The sequence below is a fragment of the Anomaloglossus baeobatrachus genome, chromosome 6 (genome assembly GCF_048569485.1).
Source record: "Anomaloglossus baeobatrachus isolate aAnoBae1 chromosome 6, aAnoBae1.hap1, whole genome shotgun sequence".
In the NCBI taxonomy this organism is placed as follows: Eukaryota; Metazoa; Chordata; class Amphibia; order Anura; family Aromobatidae; genus Anomaloglossus; species Anomaloglossus baeobatrachus.
In genome coordinates this window covers 475,649,409-475,674,133 of record NC_134358.1, presented here as the reverse complement: position 1 = coordinate 475,674,133, position 24,725 = coordinate 475,649,409, and the positions used below count along the sequence as shown (strand labels likewise).

Here is a 24,725-nt window from a genome sequence, read left to right as displayed (position 1 = left end):
TTAAAAGGGGAGAAGTTTGTGACGCCACCTGTAGGTTGCAGAAATGGGAGTACCACCGCTGCTGTAAGGAGTACCGGGGCAGATGGTGTGAGGCAGCAAGGTGTCCCGCCGCAGGTAGGGAAGGCCCCAGGATCAGGGGTGTTGGTGGTTACTTGGGAGCGCAGGGTGCAGGGATCAGGGTACTCACTGCGGTATTCGTGGTGCTGGATGAGGTTTATAAAGCAGACACACACACTGCAGGTAAACCAAACTCTCTGTGTATCGCAGTCACTGCGGGGAGCCCATCCAGTTATCCGCTCCCATCGGTGTCACTTGGTAGTCCGGAGCCTACCTCCGTGCACAATTTAGTTTTCTCTTTGTGGCCCCGTGGCTTGAAGCTGTTTGGGCCCCGCTCACTATGTGTAGTGTAGCTGTGCTCTTGAGGGCTGGCACTTGGGACTTCAGTGGGCCGCTTTTTGGCTGGAAAACCCTGTCCCCCGCGTTGTTCTGATGCTCCCAATCTCTGAGCTCTGTGGGAAGGTCCCTGAAGGTCTCCTTGCTCTGCAGGTTAATTGCCAGGACATTGAATTGGCTCCTGACCTAGGGTCCTGTACCTCATCGTGCTCGGTATCGGTCAGTTCTTTTGACCTTGCTGGTGCCGACAGTCCTACTAGACTATGTCTGTCGCACCCTTTTCCAATGTCACTGCTACGGTCCCCAACTCCTCTGGTCCCAGACCACTGTCTGCGACCCAACCTCGGTCTAGCTCCTCGGGAGCTAACACTCCAGCTCCTCACTCTTTGAGGCCTCTCACTACTTTTCTACTTTCTCCCTCCCACCAGTCTGCCTGAGCCCTAGATGGGTGGCCCTTTTCCAGCTAGACCAACTCACTGGTGTGTTTAACAGGTCATGATGTGAGGTGTTGATTGGGATTTGAGGTGCTGATTGTAGTGACACCGATTTCTTAGGAACCTGGAACCATGAGGGGTAGGCCCTGCACTCTGGGTAAGGATTGCAGTACCCTGTGGCACCCTGATGTACTCAGGGGCGCCACATAAATATGATTCATAATCAGCTTCAACATTGCCGATACTAGCTTTTAATATGAAATTTTGTATTTTGGTGTCTGTAATTAAATATCATTATGTTCCTGGAATTGATAATAAAATGGTCGTGTTTGCAGATGGATTGTTTCAGGCAACGGCACTCAAGCGCGGTGGACCTGTGGATGCTGGTTTCAGTTAACCAGATCCCTCATGGGCCCTGGTAGAGTAGAGTTTGTCTGATTAGTTTGGTTGTATGAAAGTGCACTGTATTGGGGAGACCTGGAAGGGTTAGTAATGAGACACTGCCCTCTGCTGGCCGAAGGAAGAACAGACCGGGGAATAGTAATCACCTAGGATATAGAAATCTTGCAGTTTGTTTCAAGGAGGAGGCATTTCTGGGAAACACCTGTTCAGCAGCAGCCAAGCGAAGAGGAGAGAAGAGCCCAGGAGCCAACCGGAAAGGGAGATGTGGCGCGAAGAAGAAGCAGCGTGTGGACGTGCAGGCTGAAGGGGAGAAGGAGGTCTCTCGAGCAGAAGATTTGGGAGGCAGAGAGACAACTCCTGAGGATACTGGAACAGGTAGTAAACAAGTCCGGCACTGCGGCACTGTCCAGGGTTGTGGCTAAATCCCAGTGGGTAGAAGGACTCGTGGGTGTGGCCGGTTTCGTTGATGTGCATGGTGATGTTTCCTCCCGTCCACTATACTCATGCAAGGGATGGTTTCGCCCCCCTTCACTCCCTCTATCTGGGGATCTCTTGTGCCCACGTGGGCTTAGAAGAATAATGCATCTTCCTGGAATCGGCAATGTTGGCGAAGGTCCCGCCCCTTCTGGTCACATGGGTGTGACATCAGCAGAGGTCCCTCTGGCCACTGGGATTTAGACATTACCCACCATCCAGCAAAACCCAAGTACCGTCCAGTAATACCCTCCAGACCCCCGAAACCCACATTGCACCTGTCAAGACCCCCAAGACACGTGCTTCGTCTGTCAAGACCCCCAGACCCTACTGCGTGGTCAAGCCACAGACATCGCTGATCAAAATAGCCACCCGTTGGTGACCTGACTTCGCCGGGCTGTTGCTTCCTGCCGGGCCATGCGGTACTTAATGTGGGGACTGTATTGATAGTGGTTGGAGCATAGCGTACTGTGTGATTCAGTGACTGTAACCCATAGAGACGGAAAGTGTAGGGTCTGGAGGCTACAGACAAAGGCCCTGACATTTCTATTCTGTTTCCCACGGGGATTAATGTGTTTATTTCTTGCGCCTGTTAGGCTGAGTTATATGAGCTACTGTGTTGTTACCTTCTAGTGTAACCAGAAATTGAATTATTTTTCTTTTGTGATAACACTCCCTTGCCGTCTGTTCCCCTATCCCAGTTAGTAAATTAATTTACCACTGCTCCTTCTTCTGTGTGCTGCATTTTGATCCCTGCTCTTTACATAGTCATCACTGGCTCAGTTCCCATGGTGCAGTCATGACACAGCATGGGATACTTTAAGTAAAGCTGGTGCTAATTTGCCTTCCATTGACCAGCGGCACATTGCGATAACATTGTGCTTGCTGGAACATTGGACAAAGAAATGGTATGTCTTGTTCCAGTGTTCAGAAAGGTCCTAACAGGCTTTACTTTGTTGAAGTTGTGGGGCAATTGAGAGAGACCTTTCAAAAGAATTTCTTGTTAGACAAGTTGTAAAAGGTTGGAAGAAAGAGAGGCCAGCTCAAGATAGGTTTCCTGTGTCTTTTGCTTAGTTGACCGCATATTGACAGTGGTGTCTCATACTTCTTTTGAGGCTCGTCTTTTTGCAGTCTCTTTCACTCTTGCAATTGTCGCGGGCGGCGGGGCGCTGCGCTCGCTAACACTCGGGTCCGGCGCTGCTGCTGCTGCTCGGTGGCTCGAATGGTGGGCCGGATCCGGGGACCCGAGCGGCGCCCCTCGCCCGTGAGTGAAAAGGGGGTGGTTTGTTTGGGGATTTAGTTCGTGACGCCACCCACGGGTTGTGGTAAAGATGGGCACCACCGCTGCTGGTGACGGGGATCCCGGGAGCGATGGTAGGGAGCAGCTGGGATGTTGTTTTCCCCCTCCATGGGTAGGGGTTGGTGGTCCCGGGGCCCGGTGGTGTGACGGGGAGGCAGGGTTGGTGAGGTGCAGGGTTGCAGGGACAGCGTGGCGCGGTCTCGGATGGCACTGGTGTACTCACTCAGCAACAGATGCACAAAGTCTCCGGTAAACCAAACGGCTGGATGGACGGGTCCCGCAGCCGGCTGCAGTGTCTCTCCCCGGACAGGTGATGGTGGCTGTCTTTCCCTGCACCTTTGTGTACTGTCTTGACTACGATGGGTTCCCAATGGTAGTCTGCTCCTCGGTGTATAGATGCCGGAGGAGCCCGTTTTGCCCGCAGGCGCTGGCCCTTGGGTTTCTAGCCTGTGGCGGTGGCTGTATACCCTCACGGTGTGGACGGTTGCCTTCTGACGGGACTTGGGTAGTTAGGAAACCCCTGGGGATCCTGTCACACTCGGATTTGACCATTGGCGGCTCCAAGCCTAGTCGGGGTCCGATGGCCCTGCCTGTGTGTGCTAGCTTCACTTCACTCCCCGGTTCGGTACCGGCGGGCCACTGCCCAACCCCGGTCCTACGGTTCCGCGTTGATCCACCAACTCCTGCAGACGGCCACCACCGTCTGCCAACCTTGCTGTCAGTTGCTGGACTCCCAGACACTTGCAGTTCGTGACCTTCTACTTTCACCTCCAAAACTGAACTCTCTCCACTCCTCAACTGAACTGAACTGACTGCTTTTCCCACCTCCAGGCCTGTGAACTCCTTGGTGGGTGGGGCCAACTTCCTGGCTCCGCCCCACCTGGTGTGGACATCAGACACTGGAGGGAGGCAACAAGGGTTTTGTGTCTGACTAATGTGACTGTCTGGGGGTGGGGGTGTGTGTGTGTTTTGTCTACCTGGCTAGTCCAGAGATCCACACATTTTTCACTGCTTTGCAGACAGGGAAAGGACAGGTTTGGCAGCTATTAATGAAGATTTCTGTCATTCTGAAACCGATCAGGAAGGAAAAGGATTTTGATAACGATAAAGACATTGAATGGCTCCCTATGCCCTGTTTCGGGTAGTTAAAAAATATATATGTGACGCCCTGGCCTATCAGGTCGTCACAGGGTGTTTCACAATTTTCTTTTCCGTGCGGCATCCATCTCTCCCTTGGTTCCAGGTGCCACCCAGTGATATGCTAGGACCAGCATGCAGATCTCAGTCACACACACACCAGTGGGGAGGTTCAGGAGAGAAGGGGCCGTCCACCGAAGGGTTAAGCAGACTGGGTGGGAGGTGACTAGTTAGTCATTGGCTGGGGATAAAATAAAGCAGAGGGCTCTCAAGTGGCTCTCAGTGAGGAGAGCAGGCTGGGGAGTTGGAGCTTCCAGACAGCGTGAGAGAGTAGCCTGAGAGAGTGAGGGTCTGTGGAAGTGGAGGCTCCAAGAGGGTCGGACAAGACCAAAGCACACTAGTAACATCACTGGGAATGGTCATCTGGACGTGCTCCACCTCAGTGGCAGCGGTACTGCAGGACATTTGGTTGAATCACTGCCTGTGTGTTCATTGACCTCACAAATCAGCACCAACAACAACAGTGGTACACCATCTTACCACGCACCGTGGGTGGTGTCACGAACTTCTCATCCCCCTGTACATAGTCCCCCTTTCCTTGAGTGGTCGCATGACCCCCGGCTCCGGAGACCCCTCGAGCCACCGTAGATCCAGATCTGAGCAGCCCGCTTGCTGGCACGGGGGCGGCACATCTCAATTTCTGGTGTCACGAACAGGATATGAGCAGGACCCACTTACCTGGGTGACATGCGCCTTGAAAATTGAAACCCGCGAGTCAAGAGTCCTTTTCCCGCCAATTCCGCCATTGTCTGCCATCTTTTCGCGACAAAATGCTGTCTTCCCCAAGAAAGCGCGCAAAGCCTAAGCCCCGCCCTTCGTCTCACGTGTGAAGCCGGAAGTTCCCAGAGGGCCACAGCGCACAAGAGAGTGCTGCGAAAAGACCAAGGGGGCGGGCCAGAATGTGTTACTAGCGGAAGTGGAGCAGGGACGCCAGGACTCTGCGACAACGTTCCTGGAAGAAGCAGTGGCAAGATGGCGGAGCACCTGGGCCCTGCAACCCCGGCTGCGGAGCAGTCGGTATGTGACGCCCTGGCACAGCCAGGTTGTCACAGAAAGAGTTAATCCTCCTTGGTAATCTGATCTCACACCGGTGCAGCATGACAAAGCACAGCCCCCAGTGTAAGGGAAAAGCAGAGGAGAGGGGAGGGGCTGGTGCAGAGAGTGTTTGGAGAGCAGACAGGACAGAGGTCTGAAGTGGTGGCTCCCAGGCTGGGAGTGAAGCGTGCTCTGAAAGGGCCGGGACAGGCCGTAGTGAGGAAGGGGCCAGAACAGGTAGCCGGAGCAGGGCGGTGGCCCCTCGGTACCTGGGTACCCGGATCACTACAGGGGAGTAGATTCCCCGTTCCCGGCTGAGGAGAAAGTAAAGAGAGTGGAGAGAAAGGCACCTGGCTGCAGGGAAGGAACAACAAGGGCTGCTGCACCGTGTGTGGGACACTAACACCCCCGTACCGAAGGCTGCGGACACCGGCAATTCTTAGTTCACCAGTGACTCTGTGTGACTTTCTTGTGAGTACACCCGTGCCCTCGGGCACCGCACTGCAGCACTGCGCTCTGCTCCCTGCTTACCCCATCACCGGGCCCCGGGACAACCAACCCCCTACCCACGGAGGGGACATAACAACTACGCTGCTCCCTGTCATCGCTCCCGGGATCCCCTTCCAGAGCAGCGGTGGTGTTCCACCATCACCACAACCGTGGGTGGCGTCACGGACAATCTCCCCTAACAAAACCCCCTTTTACTGTGGAGCCTGGGATCACAGACCGGGTCACGCCACCGTGATACCCACAGAAGTGACCCTGTGGCCCGGATCTGAGTACCCCCTGGTCCCCGGGCGAAACATTTGGCGTCACGAACAGGATCGAGCCCATCCAGTCACCTGGAGGAAGTGCGCCTTGCCCCGTCCGTCAGCGGCGTCCCGCTGAGGAAAAATCCCGAAGTCCGCCATTTTAGCCGCCATTTTAGGCGCCAAAAACAACAACTTGGCGCCTTCTTCTCCGAGCGGTGGGTGCGAAAAAGAGGCTCCACCCCCTGAGAACGCGGGCAGAAGTGAAGCTCCGGAGGACCGGAAGCGAAAAGGGAACTTTAAAAGTTGCTGGAAGGACTGCTCCCGAATACCAAGGGGGAGCAGTAGGAGGGAACTGCAATTCATGTGACCAGGACTGTAAAGGCAGGGACGCCAGGACTCTGCCAGCTTTTGGTTCCTGGAGAGGCTGCCGCAGCGATGCACCGACCCGTTACCCCTGTTACTGGTAGCGGAGCCCGCAGCGCCTGTTGGGGAGGACCCAGACCTGGGGTCCCCAGGCCTCACCCTTGTCACCGCCCTGCCACCGGCCCCGGCAGTCCGCCCGGCCGCGACGGAGATGACGACGGCTCCGGCAGTCCGCCCGGCCGCAACGGCAGCGAAGTACCGGTCCCGTTGACCAATCTGGAGCCGTTTCTGGACTGGGGTCAAGGGGTGCTGCCTGGGTTTTAGGGGCAGCACCAAGGCTAGGTTGTTTGGGTGAGTGACTAAAGGACCCGTTACACAGTTATTATTAAAAGTGTTATTTGTTGTAGCAACGTTGAAGCAATGTGCATCCCGCTGTGGGAAGATTGAAAATGTTTAAAATGTTATATCCTTTTTCCAGTTTTAATAAATGTTGGTGCCTCGACGGCCCGAGGACGGGCCGTGTTTTACCAAGGGGGTGTGTGATGCCCTGGCACAGCCAGGTTGTCACAGAAAGAGTTAATCCTCCTTGGTAATCTGATCTCACACCGGTGCAGCCAGACAAACCACAGCCCCCAGTGTAAGGGAAAAGCAGAGGAGAGGGGAGGGGCTGGTGCAGAGAGTGTTTGGAGAGCAGACAGGACAGAGGTCTGAAGTGGTGGCTCCCAGGCTGGGAGTGAAGCGTGCTCTGAAAGGGCCGGGACAGGCCGTAGTGAGGAAGGGGCCAGAACAGGTAGCCAGAGCAGGGCGGTGGCCCCTCGGTACCTGGGTACCCGGATCACTACAGGGGAGTAGATTCCCCGTTCCCGGCTGAGGAGAAAGTAAAGAGAGTGGAGAGAAAGGCACCTGGCTGCAGGGAAGGAACAACAAGGGCTACTGCACCGTGTGTGGGACACTAACACCCCCGTACCGAAGGCTGCGGACACCGGCAATTCTTAGTTCACCAGTGACTCCATGTGACTTTCTTGTGAGTACACCCGTGCCCTCGGGCACCGCACTGCAGCACTGCGCTCTGCTCCCTGCTACCCCATCACCGGGCCCCGGGACAACCAACCCCCTACCCACGGAGGGGACATAACAACTACGCTGCTCCCTGTCATCGCTCCCGGGATCCCCTTCCAGAGCAGCGGTGGTGTTCCACCATCACCACAACCGTGGGTGGCGTCACGGACAATCTCCCCTAACAAAACCCCCTTTTACTGTGGAGCCTGGGATCACAGACCGGGTCACGCCATCGTGATACCCACAGAAGTGACTCTGTGGCCCGGATCTGAGTACCCCCTGGTCCCCGGGCGAAACAGGTACATCTACCTACAAGTTCATAAAAAGTTTTAAAAGTATTATATAGACTGTCACCTTTGTTGAACCTTCCCGTGTTCCTTGGAGAAGACCATCTGGACCCCCAGGAGGAGGGTGACAGGAAGTTCTGCTAAAATTAGACTGGGTGGGAGGTGACTAGTTAGTCATCGGCTGGGGAGCAAATAGAGCAGAGGGCTCTCAAGTGGCTCTCAGTGAGGAGAGCAGGCTGGGGAGTTGGAGCTCCCAGACAGCGTGAGAGAGTAGCCTGAGAGAGTGAGGGGTTGTGGAAGTGGAGGCTCCCGGAGGATCGGACTAGACCAAAGCACACTAGTAACATCACTGGGAACGGTCATCTGGACAAGCTCCCCCTCAGCGGCAGCGGTACTGCAGGACGTTTGGTTGAATCACTGCCTGTGTGTTCATTGACCTCACAAATCAGCACAGCCTCATCCAGCACCACGATAACCACTGTAAGTGTAAGTTTCTCTGCTCCCTGTCTCGCAGGCCTACAGCCCATGACTCCCCTTCTCCACCGTCACCGGGCCCCGGGGCACAACCCCCTACCCACGGAGGGGTTAAACACCTTGCTGCTATACCACCGCCACCGGGCTCCGTCAATAACAGCAGCGGTGGTACACCATCTTACCAGGCACCGTGGGTGGCGTCACGAACTTCTCATCCCCCTGTACATAGTCCTCCTTTCATTGAGTGGCCGCACGACCCCCGGGTCCGGAGACCCCTCGAGCCATCGCGGATCCGGATCCAAGCAGACCGGCTGCTGGCACGGGGGCGGCACATATATCTATAGACTGTCCTGTGATCAGTTCTTGGTACACAAATCAAGCGCATCACTGACTCCCTAACAGTTCAAAGCTGTTTTCAAGTCTTGTTTGTGTCAGATTGGTGTTGATGCAGCGCAATTTGGAACACATTCCTTCCGGATTGGCACAGCAATGGAAGCTGATGCAGTTGGTCTGGGTGGTGATGAGACAAAAAATTTTGACGGATGGAAATCTTCATGTTTTCTTACATTTACATGTTAGACCTGATTTATTACAAACGCATAGCCAGTGGCACTTAATAATATAAGGTACATTGGCATTGCATTATTGCTATACGAATATTGAATATTAGGGTGTGTCCACCATCTTATTTAGCCAGGGACCTATATGCCCAGACACGCAGATTTTTAGTCGCACATAGGGGCATTTATAGTGAGGTTCCCGATATAATGAGATTACCTTGCCGTTGGGTATTGGGCTCACATGGATTGGTTAATACATAAGCTAACAAAATCTCTTTTTGTCAATATTATCAAAGCAGTAATGCAATGCCTATGTCCTTGTACTCATTTTTCACATTAGCTATGTATTTTTATGTATGTATTAATATTCTTTTAGCAGTAATGCAATGCCAATATGTCCTTATATTATTGTGTGCCACTGGCTATGCTTTTGTAGTTATGTTGTTTTTTTCAAGTGGCGCCTGTTCACATTTGTGGAAGCTGCTGGTCAGTTTTCTGATATAGACCTGATTTATTGTTAGATGTCACAAGTTCGCTGCCTTAAATTGTTTGGATCTGGATTCAAAAAAAGAAAAAGAACTAACGACATAATAATTCTTTTCGTTTATATTTAATTTTATGTGTATTCTTAGAAAAAAAAATTCCAAAAGAAATAATATTTCCTTATAATAAATATTTTTCATAATACTGTAGCAGAACTTAGTTCATATTGAAGTCCAATTATGTATCACAAATAGATAATGCATAAAAAGTCCATGAATTTTAATGTATTGGGATCAAATCCTCCTTCACATTTTCCACATATGGACCGTATTCAAGTGTGAATAGGGTAGACGCCTTTCAGCAGTTATCGTCAAGGTGTCCATGTGTTAATTTCTATTGTGCATGCAGGATCCATATATTTAGTAGAGTCAGAGAATCATAGAATGGTAGAGTTGGAAGGGACCTCAAGGGCCATTGGGTTCAACCCCCTGTGAGTACAGGCTTTCCTAAATCATCATGCTATATATTTATCCAGTTTCTGCTTATTTCCATTGAGGAAGAGCTCACCACCTCCGATGGTAGCCTGTTCCACTCCCTGACTGCCCTCACTGTCAGAAACTTTTCCTAATGTCTAATCTGAATCTCCTTCCTTTAATTTTCATCCCATTGCTCCTTGTACTTCCTTGTGCTAATGAGAATAGGGTGGTTCCCTCTGCACTGTGACTACCTTTCAGATACTTGTAGACCGCTATTAAGTCTCCTCTCAGCTGTCTCTTTTTCAAACTAAACATCTCTAGTTCTTTTAGTTTATCCAGAGTCAATAGAGTATCGGCATTATTTCATCATTGGCTTTGCATCTCTCAACTGAATTATAAATCATTCCTGCTTTCAACATCCATACCGCGTTTACAATATATTGCACATTCGGCCTTGATTACATGTCACATAACCTCCACAATAGTCCTCCAGCAAGACTAGCAAATTCAGCCATTCATCCAGACTTACGTAATTAGCACTATTGCAGCAACAGCCGTATTTCCAAGGTGAGTAAATCACTCCTGCCTCAGGCATCCATATGCTGACCGCATTCACAATGAGTACCTTATTCAGTCAAGTCTGAAGTTCACATGGACACAGACATCCACAGTAATTCTTCAGCAATAAATATATGGTGTCCATTAGACTGACATCTTGTCAATTATCCTTAAAGGAATTCCATGTAGAAACCGCACTGACATTCTGAAGGATCAGTGGCCACCGTTTGAGGCAGAATGTCGTTGGTGACATGTTCAATACTTATTTCACCCACTGTATAGCAGGCTCATTTTTAATTGGATCATTTTGTATGGACCTCAAATTATGTTACAACTATCCAAACAGATCTAGGCAGAAAAAAGGCTTTGGCTTCGAGTTTGGAACGGTCAATGCGAGTGATACTTTTAACCATAATAGAGACAAAGTCCTTCAATAAGGATCTCTCCGCTCATGACAATGTCTTCCTGTGTTGCAAAAAAAATTAGATCATCAAATGGCAGATCTCTCATACAATTTCATCCTGGTGTACAGTGACCTGAAAAAGTATTCATACCCACTAAACTTTTCCACATTTTTTCTCATTCACAAATTTATATGTATTTTATTGGGATTTTATTTGACATACCAGCACTAAGCAAGTATTTGTGAAGTGTAAAGTTAATGATACATGGTTTTCTAAATATGTTAAAAATATTAATCTGAAAATTGTGACATGCATTTGTATTTAGCCACCTTGAGTCAATACTTTGTTGGAACACCTTTTGCTGTATTTACTGCTACAAATCTGTTGGGGTATCTGTGCACATCTAGAGGTGACATTTTTGCCCATACTTCTTTACAAAATATCTCTAGTTCAGTGAGATTGGATGGAGGCGTCTGTGAACAGCAATTTTTAAGTATTCCACAAATTCTCAATGCGATGTAGGTCTTGCCTGTGAATATGCTTTGATCTAAACCCTACATTGTAGCTCTGGCAGTATGTTTAGGGTTGTTGTCAAGCTGGAAGGTGAGCCTACACCGCAGTCTCAAGTCTTTTGCAACCTAACAGATTTTCATCCACGATTCCACTGTACGTAGCTCCAACCATCTTTCCATCAACTCTGACCAGCTTCCCTGTCCCCGCTGAAGAAAAGTATTCCAACAGCAAGATGCTGCAACCAGCATGTTTGATGGTGGGGATGGTGTTTTCAGAGGGATGTGAAGTGTTAGTTTTCCATCACACAGTGTTTTGCATTTAGCCCAAAAATTTTTACTTTGGTCTCATCTAACCAAAGCACCTTCTTCCCCATGTTAGCTTTGTCCCCTACATGGCTTTTAGAAAACTACAAATGAGACTTTTTATGGCTTTGTTTCAAAAATGGCTTTTTTTCATGCCATTATTCCATACAAATCAGATTATGATCAGGATAAAATGTGGTTCTTCTGGACTCCAAATGGATTAAGTTGAAAATGGTTTATTAATCGGTTTATTAATCCACGCATTTCAAGGCAATATAGCCCCTTCTACAAAACCATAGTATCCTGTCCTAAGGAAGGGGCTTGATTGCCTTGAAATGCGTGGATTAATAAACCATTTTCAACTTAATCCATTTGTAGTCCTTTTCCCTTTTCGTCCATTGAGGCAGTGCAGTAGAACCACAATTTTTCCTGATCATCTTCTATCTCGGTGTCCATCATCCGCGGATTTGCAGCAGCCTGTCACACACGCATCAGTATTTGTGTCACACCCAACTATCCCAGGTGAGGAGATACTAATTTCATCCTTACCCCTATTGTAACCAGTTAAGACCCTATTTTGCTTGTTTTTTTACTTAGTTTCTCCATAAAAATCAGGTTTGCACGGTGACTCAGTGGTTAGCACTGTTGATTTGCAGCGCTGGGGATCATGGATTCAAATCCCACAAAGGACGACATCTGTAAGGAGTTTGTATCTTTTCCCCGTGTTAGATCTCATCCAGGTTCTTTCTTTTCCTCCCGTACATGAAAGACATACTGATAGGGATTGTAGATTGTGAGCCCCAATGGGGATGATGATGATCACGTCTGTAAAGCGCTGTGGAATTAATTCGCTATGTACGTTAGTAAAATAAAAAATAAAATTTGTGGAGTATAGAAGTAATAGCTAAGACTACACCCCAGGGGAGCTGAATACAAATGCACATTACAACTTTCAGATTTATGTTTTTAAATTATTTAGAAAACCATGTATTATTTCCTTATCACTTCCCAAATACTTTTTATTTAGTGTTAGTATATCATATAACATTCTAATAAATTTAAGTTTGTGTCTATAATGTGAAAAATATGGAAACGTTCACAGGGTATGAATACTTTTTCAAGGCACTGTATATAATAGCTAGGAGAGCACCATTTTTCATGTCAAATTCAGCAAAAAGTGTTTGGAACTGCATGGCACAATGTCACTAAGAGTTAGTCCCTTGTCTAAGTTGGCGTATAACGTCAGTGGTTGATTTTGAAATGCTTTGGTTCATCGAATATTTTACGGAAGGAAGTCAGGAAGGATAGTAGAAAATACATCAATGGATAGTTGTCCTCATAATGGTGTGGTTCAAGCCAAAGCATCTCCAGATAATAAAGAAAAAATATATGCCGTTTTTTAATGGTCAAAGAAAATATAGGGACAAAGTTCATTGGTTCACAAAGGGATGCATGTAATAGCAGGGATTACAGAGAACTATATACAGTCTGGTAATAGCAAAGAGGCATATACAACACCAGAGCTGTGGTTCCTTGATGAAGAATTTATAAGTGTCAACAGCACCTACACAAGGGGATTAAGCTTGGAAACTGAATGTGTCATGCCTCAGGACTTGATCCGGTGATCTTGTGCTGCGAGGTTGGTTTCCTTCCCTTTTGAGCCACAGCCTAGTCGGTTTCTGTCCAGATAATGAAGATCTTTTACCTTTGCTTCTTTCTTTTTGCTTTGCCATTATTGAGTGTTCTGACTTGCTCATTTACTCTATCCTATCACATCCCGGATAGCGCTATTTATACACTCCTGATACTAGGCTCCTTTGTTGGCCGTATTTCTATAAGATTACTGCTAAGGAGTTACAGCCCAGCAGCTAATGGATTTAGGTAGAGACCAGTGTTGTTTTCTCTGTGTTTTCTCATTTGCCCTTTCCACACCTATCTTTTGTTTTCTGTCAGGTTTTTAGGCGTTTACCCTTACTTGCATTTAGTATTTCTGCTTTGTCCACTTGTGCACGTGTTTTATGTTTCCACACCTTGGGTCCTTGTCTATCTCTGCAAGCCTACGCTATCTTGATTTATAGTGTTAGTAACCTTCCCCTCTGGTTCCTTAGAAGCTACGAGTCTGCGTATGCCGGTGATTCTGGTACTTATAAAAACTGCAACATACGTACCAGAATCACTGATGTGTGAAGGGGGCCTTATAGGAAAATGGCGCCAAAAGCGAAACTTTTTGTTTAACGTATTTCCGATTTTTTTTTTACCACGTAAATTAAAACTATACATGTTTGGTATCTACATACTCTTAATGATCTGGAGAATAATACTGCTAGGTCTTTTCTTACCGTATAATGAACTTGGTAGATAAAAAAACCCCAAACAACAATTGTGGAATTGCACTCCTATGCAATTTCACTGCACTTGGATTTTTTTTTTTGCGTTTTCCAGTACACTATATAGTTAAAATTATTTTTTTAATTCAAAAGCCCAACTTGTCCCGCAAAACAACAAGCCTTCATATGGCTATATTGACGGAAAAATAAAAACGTTATGGCTCTCGGAAGAAGGGGAGGAAAAAAACGAAAAGGAAAATGGCAAGGTCATGAAGGGGTTAATGCTGCATGTAGTGCTAATATTTTCTGTTACGATGCTCTAAAGATGCAAACATCACATTCAGAATAATAATTGTTAATCAGCCTGAGAATAGACTTTTTTTTTAGGTTGCCGAATTATTAGTTTGATGAGCAGTCTCTAAGGAAGTAATTATTCTTTACATTTCCTTTGGGAAGCCAGCATTTACATTAGAAATTCTAATGTAATTTGCAAACACGAATGAAGAAGATTTTTATTTTCTTTCGGAAATCTGTGTACTTAGTACCAACCATGTAATTAGAGCATCGAGTCGTAAATCAGCGCTCTGCCCTCAGTTTCATTTATTCTTCTCATACAAAAAAATCAACCATTAAGTCTAAGGCGGGCTTTACACGTTGCAACATCGGTAACGATATATCACCGGGGTCACGTCGTTAGTGACGCACATCCGGCGCCGTTACTGACATCGCAGTGTGTAAACCCTAGGAGCGATCACCGATCGCAAAAACGTCAAAAATCGTTGATCGGTGACACATTGCTCCTTTTCATAATATCGTTACTGCTGCTGCCACGATGTTGTTTGCCGTTCCTGCGGCAGCACACATCACCGCAGGAACGACAAACATCTCCTTACCTGTCTTCACCAGCAATGCAGAAGGAAGGAGGTGGGCGGGATGTTATGTCCTGCTCATCTCCGCCCCTCCGCTTCTATTGGCCGGCCGCATAGTGACGTCGCTGTGACGCCGAACGTGCTCCCCCTTGAAGGATATATTGTTTGGCGCTCACAGCGACGTCGCCGACCAGGTATGTGCGTGTGAAGCTGCCGTAGCGATAATGTTCGCTACGGCAGTAATCACCACATATCGCATGTGCGACAGGGGCGGGTGCTATCGCGCTCGATATTGCTAGCAATTGCTAGCGATGTTGCAACGTTTAAAGCCCCCTTTAGGCTAAGTTCACATGTCTATTAAAACTCAATTTTAATTAGATATACCTTAAAATGATCAATTTTAATTGGACTTTTAAGGAGAGTGAACGACAAGCGGGGCCTCACTTGCATTATTTTAGGGTGTCAACCTCCGCGGCCAGGCAGGGCTGTTTTCCCTAGGAGTGATATCGGGGCCTCATTGGTGCATTTGTTATAGCTGGTCTGTTCTTTTCTCCTTCCTTCATTGTTTCCTGCACTTGAGTTTTTTAAGTGAAAGATTATTTGATGATTCTTGATCATTTTAAGGTATATCTATTAAAAATTGCATTTTAATAGGAATTTTTTTCTATGTTAACACTATTTTTTGGGGATTCCTTTACTTATTTGACTTGGTTAAGTTTACACGTCCTGTAGTCATCCGTTAGAATGGATCCTGCATAGATCCGTTTGAAAACTAATTTCTGCCGGATCTGTTTTTTAACATGGGAATCTATGGACAACAGATCCATTAAGGATTGCTATTTATCTTTCATTTGTATCTGATTCGCTAAGGGCCATTTCACATCTCCGGTATTTTGCCGAAAGCCGGATCCGGCACACATGCAGTACAGTTACATTCATTTACAGTGTAAGCGTGACACCATGCGCTTGTGTGCTTCATACACAACCGCATGTGTCCTCATGGTGTCGCGATTCCACTGTAAATGAATGTAACTGTACTGCATGTGTGCCGGATCCGGCTTTCGGCAAAATACCGGAGATGTGAAATGGCCCTACGAAAACAACGGATCCGTTACAAATGAAAGTACAATGGATGGCCAAATAGCAATCCGTTAACGGATCTGTTTTCAATAGACTACACATGTTAAAAACAGATCCAGCCGACATCTGTTATTTAACAACAGACAAAAAAGTTGTACTTGCACAATTTTTTTTACCAACGGGTCTCTAATGGATCTGTGATAATTGATGACTACAGGACATGTGAACCAAGCCTTAAGTAATATAATAACTCAAACTAGCTACAATAGTGCAGATTTGAACCATTGACACTGTGTGTGTGTGGGGGGGGGCACTTTTTTGTTCTTAAAATTAGTTTTTTTGATATTGTTATTAAAAATAATTGCCAATCAGTCTGGTCAGGATTACACTGATGGAACCTGGGAACACAAAGTCCCAATTAGTGATGGGCAGACCTGTACTGTAAAAGTTCGGATCCACGCAGGGTCAAAAGTACCCAAGCGCTGGCCCTGAGGCTTGAGTTCTCAGGGAAGTAAATAGAGAAAATAAGGGAAAAGCAGGCGCATTTTACTCATCAGTGTCCTGCGCGGATGTAACATTGCTTCAATGGCCACTCCAACTGCTTATTTGGCAAACTCATTATCCTTCATACATATGCACTGCTTCCCCCACCCACTGACAGTCCCAGCGTCTCTGATTGGTTGCAGTCAGATGAGCCCCCACCCTGTGTGAAAGCTTGCCTGACTGCTTTCAATCACAAACGCTGTGTGTGTCCTATAGTGTAAAAATGAATAAAGAAATAAAAAATTGGGGTAGAGTCCCCCATATTATATATATATATTTATTTAAATAACTTAAAAAAATCAGAGTATTGTTCCCTCAAATTTCGATACTCAGCCATAATAAAACTGACAGCTGGGGTCTGGTATTCTCAGGCTGGGAAGACCCAAGGTTATTGGCTCCCTCAGCCTAAAAATAGCAGCCTGCAGCTGCCCAGAATCCCATAACTCTAGCATGCTCATCCCGATTGCCCTGGTGTGGTGGCAATTGGGGTAATAAGGAGTTAATGACAGCTCACAGCTGCCACTAATCTCTAGATTAGTAATGGGAGATGTCCATGAGACCCCCCATTACTAATCTGTAAATGAAATAAAATACAAAACAGAAAAAATCCTTTATTTAAAATAAATTATAAAAAACCCACCCTCTTTCTCCCCTTTTATTAATCCCCAAAACACCCAGTTCTGACATAATCTACATGAGGTCCCAGGATGATTCAGCTCTACTACATACTGAAGGCACAGCGTGCTGGCACAGAACATGACCGTATACTGTCTGCTTCAGGCAGAGACTGAGCCACAGTGATGAGCAGTGACATCATTTAGTTTATCTGCGGTCATAGGTGTAGGTTCCCACAGTACCCCAGATTTGACCACAGGTAAATTGACCTCAGGTGACCTCATCAAAATCAGTGACATCTCACTGAGTTCTTAGACCTGCATCTCTTGGCAAAAAAGCACAAAAAAATGCATCAAAATTGCATCATAATGCTTGTGGTTTTGATGTGTTTTTTTGGCACGAGATGCCGATTTGGTGCAGGAATATGGTGTATAAATATGAGCACCAAATCTCCCCTTTTGGCAAAAAAAAAAAAAAATGAACAAAAACTGTTTTAGTGCCGTTTTAGGGCAGTTTTCTGCCAGGAGGTGAAAATTTGGTGCTGAAATTTGGTGCAAACATTTCAGCACCAAATTTGCACATACTGGCGGAAAACTGCGGTTTTCTGCCAAGCGATGCAGGTCTGTGAACTCAGTGATCTCATCTGAGGTGAGGTCACTAAGTTTAATGAGGTCACCTGAGGTCAGTTTGCCTGTGATCATAGGTTGAGTACTGTGTGAACCACCTGCTATGACCGCAAATAAACTCATTGACGTCAACGCTCATCGCTGTGGCTCGTTCTCTGCCTGAAGTTCACAGAGTGTGGTCATGTTCTGTGCTTGTGCGCTGTGCCTTCAGTATGTATGTTAGCAGAGCTGGAATCATTGTGGGACCTCGTGTTGATTATGTCAGAACTGGCTGTTTTGGGGGTTAATACAGGAGTGAAGGAGGGTGTTTTCTTTGTATTTTATTTCAAAGAAAGAATTTCTTCAGTGTTTGTGTTATTGCTTTTCACTTACAGATTAGTAATGGGGACGTCTCATAGACTCCTACATTACTAATCTACAGCTTAGGGGCAGCTCTGAGCTGTTATTAACCCCTTATTACCCCGATTGCCACTGCACCAGGGCAATCGTGAGGAGCCGGTTAAAGTTCCAGGAATTCCATTAGATGCAATAATTCCTATTTTTAGGTTGGGGGGCCCAATAACCATGGGTTCTCCCCAGTCAGAGAATAGCAGCCCCCAGCTGTCGGCTTTATTTATCGTGGTTGGATATGAAGATTGGGGGGGGACCGCATGCCAATTTTTAAAATTGTTTATTTAAATAATTTTTTAACAAAGCCACATGCGGTCCCTCTTATTTTGATACACAGGCAAGATAAGCACACAGCTGGGGGCTGCAGCCTTTAGCCGTAAGATTTATCTGTGCTGGGTGTCATAATAAGGGGGGCCCTACGCTAATTTATTTATTTTTACACTATAGACATGCACACAGCGCCTGTTACTGGTTGCAGTCAGAAAGGGTGAGTACAAGTCTGACTGCAACCAATCAGAGACGTCGGGCCTGGGAGTGAGTGGAGGAAGCAGTCCATATGCACGAGGTTAATGAACGGCCCTGGAGGTAACGTTACAGCCATGTGGGAGACTAACACACTTGCTCTAATCCCCCTATCCCTTCTACTACCATAAAATGCTGGATTCTGGTCACCATACACTTATAAGGGGACCGGCATACGGGCAGATATTCGGGATCACTTATTGGTTGCAATTCTGTGTTTGTGTTATGTTGAATTGAACCACAAAAAAAAAAAAAGAATAAAACTAACAGTTCAGTAAACCTGCAATGTGTGAATAAGAATTAATGAACTACCATTCAGTAACACTGGATTGCAGAACTCCACAGTATGAAAGTCTATTGTACATAGCGGTGCGGTAACTGGCTTTTATGCTTCATCTAAGCCTAATACGTTTTCCAATGGTATCAAATCACAGGGTTGTTGGGTGACAACTGAGCCCTCAGGCTTTACTTATAAATCATTCACAGTGACAGGTCCTGCATTGTGCTAAATCACAGAGTAATCCTTCAGCTAAGAGCGAGTGTTTTAGAACTCATAGGTTCAAAGCAGATTAATCCCCCCCATACCTCCACCACTATAACAATAGTCTGTCATATAATAATTAATTTGGTTACATCATTTTAATTTGCTCAGACATATTAATCCATGGATTAGATATTTCAAATGAGGTTTAAACTGTATTGATCACACACAGTGATCGGTAGGGAAGGAGCAAACAAATGGAGAAAGACATTGAAGATTGCAGACATGCTGGATGATTTTGGATCCATAAATATTCAGCAACAATGGCAACAGATCCCAGCATGGGAAAGACCATAACCATTGTTAAAGACAGTAAAAGGATTTCACTCAGAATTTGTAAGAAAAAAAAGTGCATTATAGAAGTTCATGAATGATGTCTTGTGGAGGCACTACAAAGTGCCACATTGCCAACAGATTCATAAGAAAAGTAATTCTTTGTTAATTCTTGACTTGGAATTACAACTAATAATGAGTACAGATGAGCGAACCTGAAAATTAAAGCTTGGTGTTCGTACCAAACACGGACTTTACCCAAAAAAACCCCAGTGTTTGATTTGGGGCTTTATATATCCTCACTACTCGGTCGAGTATCGCTGTGCTCGGGTACGCTTGGTGCTCAGCCTAAAACGAGCCGCTTGCAGTGTTTGAATGGCTCACACTGGGGGTAACAACAGCACCAAAAATTAAATAAATGGAAAAATCCTGCCCACCCTCCACTGGAAGTGATCTGTTTATGGCTGGCTGCGCGTGATCGGAAACTCGAGCTGCTGAATTCGTGACTTCCTTTGGTTTTCATGTCAAGTACGGGTTTAGAACTGAACTTTATCTAAAGTCTGTCTGAACCCACTGAACCGAATTTCAATGGATCTACTCATCTCTAGTACTGTGCAAACCTGAACGGTAGAGTTCGAAGTTTCTACCGGACACCTAGTGTACGGGGCTCAAACTGGAACACGGACTTCTCATGGAAGTCCGTGTCTGAATACAGAATTTGTATGCTGTTCGGATGATTCATAAAGCTTGTTGAAAGGCCGCAGAGCATCCAATCAACCAGCTTTTGGCATGTGGAAGATGCCTGAGCACTGCTGGGAACAAAATAGAAAAAAGGATGTGTGACTCCTCCCCTTTTTTTTTTATAACCAGCACAGGTAAAGCATACCGCTATGGGCTGCAGCCCCCAGCTGTCTGCTTTACGTTGGCTGGTTATCAAAAATAGAGGGAATCACACACTGTTTTTTTTTAATTATTTATTTATAAATAAATCATAAAAAAAAAACGTCTGGGGTTACCACTATTTTTCATAACCAGCCAAAATTGGCACATCTAATGAATGCACTGCTTCTGGGGCAGCTGCGGGCTGCTATTTTTAGGCTAGGAAGGGCCAAATAACCATGGGGCTTCCCAACCTGATAATACCAGTCCCAGCTGTCTGCTTTACCTTGACTGGTTATGAAAAATAGGGAAGTCCCCAGGTCATTTTTTAAAAAATGTATTCCTTATCCACATTTGTTTGCAGAGCAATTGTCCTGCTCTTACCCCCATGTTGCTTCCTTTTGCTGGCAGACCCTAACCCTTACTATGACTTACTATTACAATTACTATATACTATTTTACAACCATTTTACTGCACGAAAATTTGGGTCCCCATTGATTTATTTGGGGTTTGGGGTCCGAGGTAAAGTTCGGGTCAAGACCGGGTGCCGAACCAAACTTTTAACTAAAGTTTGGCCGAACCCGGTGAACCTGAAAATCCACGGGTCCTCTCATCCCTAATTACAACATGTCTTAAGTCCCTGTCACAAACAGAGATAAATCTGCGGCAGATCTGTGGTTGCAGTGAAATTGTGGACAATCAGTGCCAGGTTTGTGGCTGTGTACAAATGGAACAATATGTCCATGATTTCACTGCAACCACAGATCTGTCAAAGATTTATCTCTGTGTGTGACGGGGCCTTTAGAATTTATTGCCATCTGAAGATGCATTCATCAAATTTGAGAATCTTTTTTAGAATCCCAGAAGAGGGGGAGACCTCACCAATCCCCAGAAATGTTGATACATTACTTGGTTGCTGCAAAATTTCATGGAAAGCAATACTTCTGAAAGCTTCTTGTGAGTGAAGGCCCTGTCACACATAGAGATAAATTTTTGGCAGACCTGTGGTTGCAGTGAAATCATGGAGATATTGTTCCATTTGTACACAGCCACAAACCTGGCACTGATTGTGTGCCGCCCCCGTGGCAGCAGCCGGCGCTTCTCGGATCCGGGCCTTCAGGGGTGGTGGCTCGAGGGTCTCCGGACCCGGGGGTCTCGCGGACACGCCGAATAAATGGGGGGACGTAGATGTATGGGCTAGGCCGTATTAAGTTCGTGATGCCACCCACGGTGTGTGGTGAGTTGGGACACCACTGCTGCTGTTATGGGGCACCCGGGGGAAATGTAGTGGCAACAAGATGTTAACCCCTCTGCGGGTAGGGATGGTGGCCCCGGGACCCAGTGGCTCTGGTGCAGGATATAGCGACGACAGAGGAATGCATGTTTACTCACAGTCAATAAATCACACAAGTCTCTGGTAAACCAAGGTAATGGTGGCCGGTGCCGCGGCCGGTTGCATTCGGGTCCCCCACCCGGCTGGTGATCTCTATCCTTTTCCTCTGCACTGTTTTGTGTAAGGTGGACTTCCTAGTCTGGAACTTAGGTGTCCGCTCCTGGCTGGATGTGGCCTAAGGAGTCGTGCCCGCAGATGCTGGGATCTATGGGCCCTGGCGGTGACCTCTTATCTCTATCGAGGGCTGTTGTCTTCTATGAGGGACTTTGGGTGGGACAGGGTCTCAATCCTTGCCTCAATCGGTGAATTAACCAGTCCGCTTGTTTCTGGTTCTGCCTTCAGGGTCTGAGTACCCCCCTTTGTACTACAGTTCCCGGGTCGGTTCCCCGTGTCGGTACTGGCGGGCTACAACCCTGTCCCGGTCCACCTCGGTTCTGCTGAGCTGTCGTCCCGTCTCCTGCTGACGGAGACCACCGTCTTCCTCCTAGCCAAGGTACCAGGGCTCCTACTCTGATACCGTTCAGCTTTAACTCCTCTGCTGGAGCTACACTTAGCTCCAGCCCACACTCCTCTACAAACTGAACTCCAAGTTACTCTAAAGCTGATCTGACTTAGACTCTTGTTTTCCCGCCCCGGGCTGTCTAGACCCCTGGGTGCGTGTGTCCAACCGCCTGGTCACGCCCACTGGTGTGTCTGTCTTTCCCTAAGGGGGGGTGACAAGGGTTTCTAGGTTGGCTGTGTGTTGCCTAATGAGGGAAGGTGTTATGCAGGGGCCTATCTGTGACTACCTGGTTTTGCCAGGGTGTCACAATTGTCCACAATTTCACTGCAACCACAGATCTGCCACAGATTTATCTCTGTGTGTAACAGGGCCTTTACACTGAGATGCTGTATCTTCAAACTTATTCTCGGTGTCTAGGGGTTGGGGAACAGAGTCATAGAAGGAGTATGGCCTGTAAAACGGAGTGTCACACTACACAATCTGTCACAAAACCCGTTCCAAAAGTTTTCAAGTTTGGCATTCCATACTTCTTCATAGTCTACACTGCCCTTTCTCTTATGTTTGCTTTTCCGGGAGGTATTTTCTTTGCAACAGGCACAGTACAGTAATCTCAGTCTCCCAGAATGGTTGTGGACAAACTGGCTACAGACGCGCAGCAAAGCACCTGCACTTCTTCGCAGACCACTAAAATATGAGCACCGTATAAAGCACCTGTCAGTGAGGAGGGGCTTTCACGATCGTTATTCACATTTCTTTATGACACAATGGAAGGGTTGTTGAAGGCATTTGTTTTTGGTCGTAGTGCTGGAAAGAGCTGCCTTATGAAATATATGCACTGTATATTAAATGTAAATGCAGTTAGATGTTTGCGGAAAAATAATTCTAAGTTGGTTTTCTTAGCTATAACATTTAGATATTTTTGAATACAAGAAGGCATAAATTATATGACAGAATGTGATATTAAAAGATTATCACAGTAAAAGCTTCAAAACGTTTTGAACTTAAATGTAAGGAAATTCCTACCTCCCACATGGAAGTTCTTACCTTTCTGGGGAAGTGGTGGGGCGCTGAGGAACTAGTTGAGGGGTCAGCAGTTCAGATGATTGTAGGGTTGGAGACAACTCCTGTGCACCCTCATTTTGACTGTAGTAATAGGACAGGTCGCATTGCACTGCCATCCTTCATGTTTCAGCTGGATTCTCTCATAAGGACTTTGTAATGAGATATGTTTCCAGGCTGGGAACACGTTCTAAAACATACACCAACTGAACAGCAGAGGACTCCAGGTTACAGCACGATCCGCCTACACTATTCTGATTTGTCACTTACTGACACTATAACAATTGCAAGATAGCATTACAATGTCATCTAGCTGCTAACATGGAAGCTGCTAAGCAGGTACATTCACCTGCAAGAGGACAAGAAGATGCAACAGTGGCAGCTTCATGTTAAAATATTTATAGCAAATACATTAAGGATAATGCATGCTAATATATTATTACTTGGTGGTTCAGAGTTGTGATATGGCACCCATAGTGTGTCATATAAAGGCCCATAGAAGTTTTTTTCTCTATTTCTATTGTTCGTTGTAAGCTGTGGCCACCACCAGTGAGCCCTTATATACACCAATCCAGAATACTGTATATACAGTGGGTATGGAAAGTATTCAGACCCCTTTAAATTTTTCACTCTTTGTTTCATTGCAGCCATTTGGAAAATTCAAAAAAGTTCATTTTTTTCTCATTAATATACACTCTGCATGCCATCTTGACAGAAAAAAAACAAAAATGTAGACATTTTTGCAAATTTATTAAACAAGAAAAACGGAAATATCACATGGTCATAAGTATTCAGACCCTTTGCTCAGACACTCATATTTAAATCATATGCTGTTGATTTCCTTCTTATCCTCCTTGAGATGGTTCTACTCCTTCATTGGAGTCTAGCTGTGTTTGATTAAACTGATAGGACTTGATTTGGAAAGACACACACCTGTCTATAAATGAACTCACAGCTCAGAGTGCATGTCAGACCAAATGAGAATTATGAGGTCAAAGGAACTGCACAAGGAACTCAAAGACAGAATTGTGGCAAGGCACAGATCTGGCCAAGGTTACAAAAGAATTTCTGAAGTACTCAAGGTTCCTAAGAGCACAGGGGCCTCCATAATCCTTAAATGGAAGAAGTTTGGGACCACCAGAACTCTTCCTAGACCTGGCCGTCCAACCAAGCTGAGCAATCGTGGGAGAAGAACCTTGGTGAGAGAGGTAAAGAAGAACTCCAAGATCACTGTGGCTGAGCTCCAGAGATGCAGTAGGGAGATGGGAGAAAGTTCTACAAAGCCAACTATCACTGCAGCCCTCCACTAGTCAGGCATTTTGTGGCCTGACGTAAGCTTCTCCTCAGTGCAAGACATATGAAAACCCGCATAAAGTTTGCAAAAAAACACATGAAGGACTCCCAGACTATGAGAAATAAGATTCTCTAGTCTGATGAGATGAAAATAGAACTTTTTGGTGATCATTTTAAGTGGTATGTGTGGAGAAAACCAGGCACTGCTCATCACCTGCCCAATACAATCCCAACAGTGAAACATGGTGGTGGCAGCATCATGCTATGGGGGTGTATTTCAGCTACAGGGACAAGACAACTGGTTGCAATTAAAGGAAAGATGAATGCAGCCAAGTACAGAGATATC

At 46.4% G+C, this 24,725-nt stretch overlaps 1 protein-coding gene across 1 annotated transcript in view; it reads right to left on the bottom strand.

The window, feature by feature from the left end:
- The window catches only part of SPMIP4 (sperm microtubule inner protein 4), a 53,487-nt gene extending 30,282 nt beyond the window's left edge, over positions 1 to 23,205 (bottom strand). The window contains exon 1 of the mRNA XM_075316696.1: positions 23,072 to 23,205. Coding sequence (XP_075172811.1) covers positions 23,072 to 23,205 — 134 coding nt within the window. The remainder of the gene's footprint in view (positions 1 to 23,071) is intronic.
- Between the last annotated feature and the right edge of the window lie 1,520 nt (positions 23,206 to 24,725).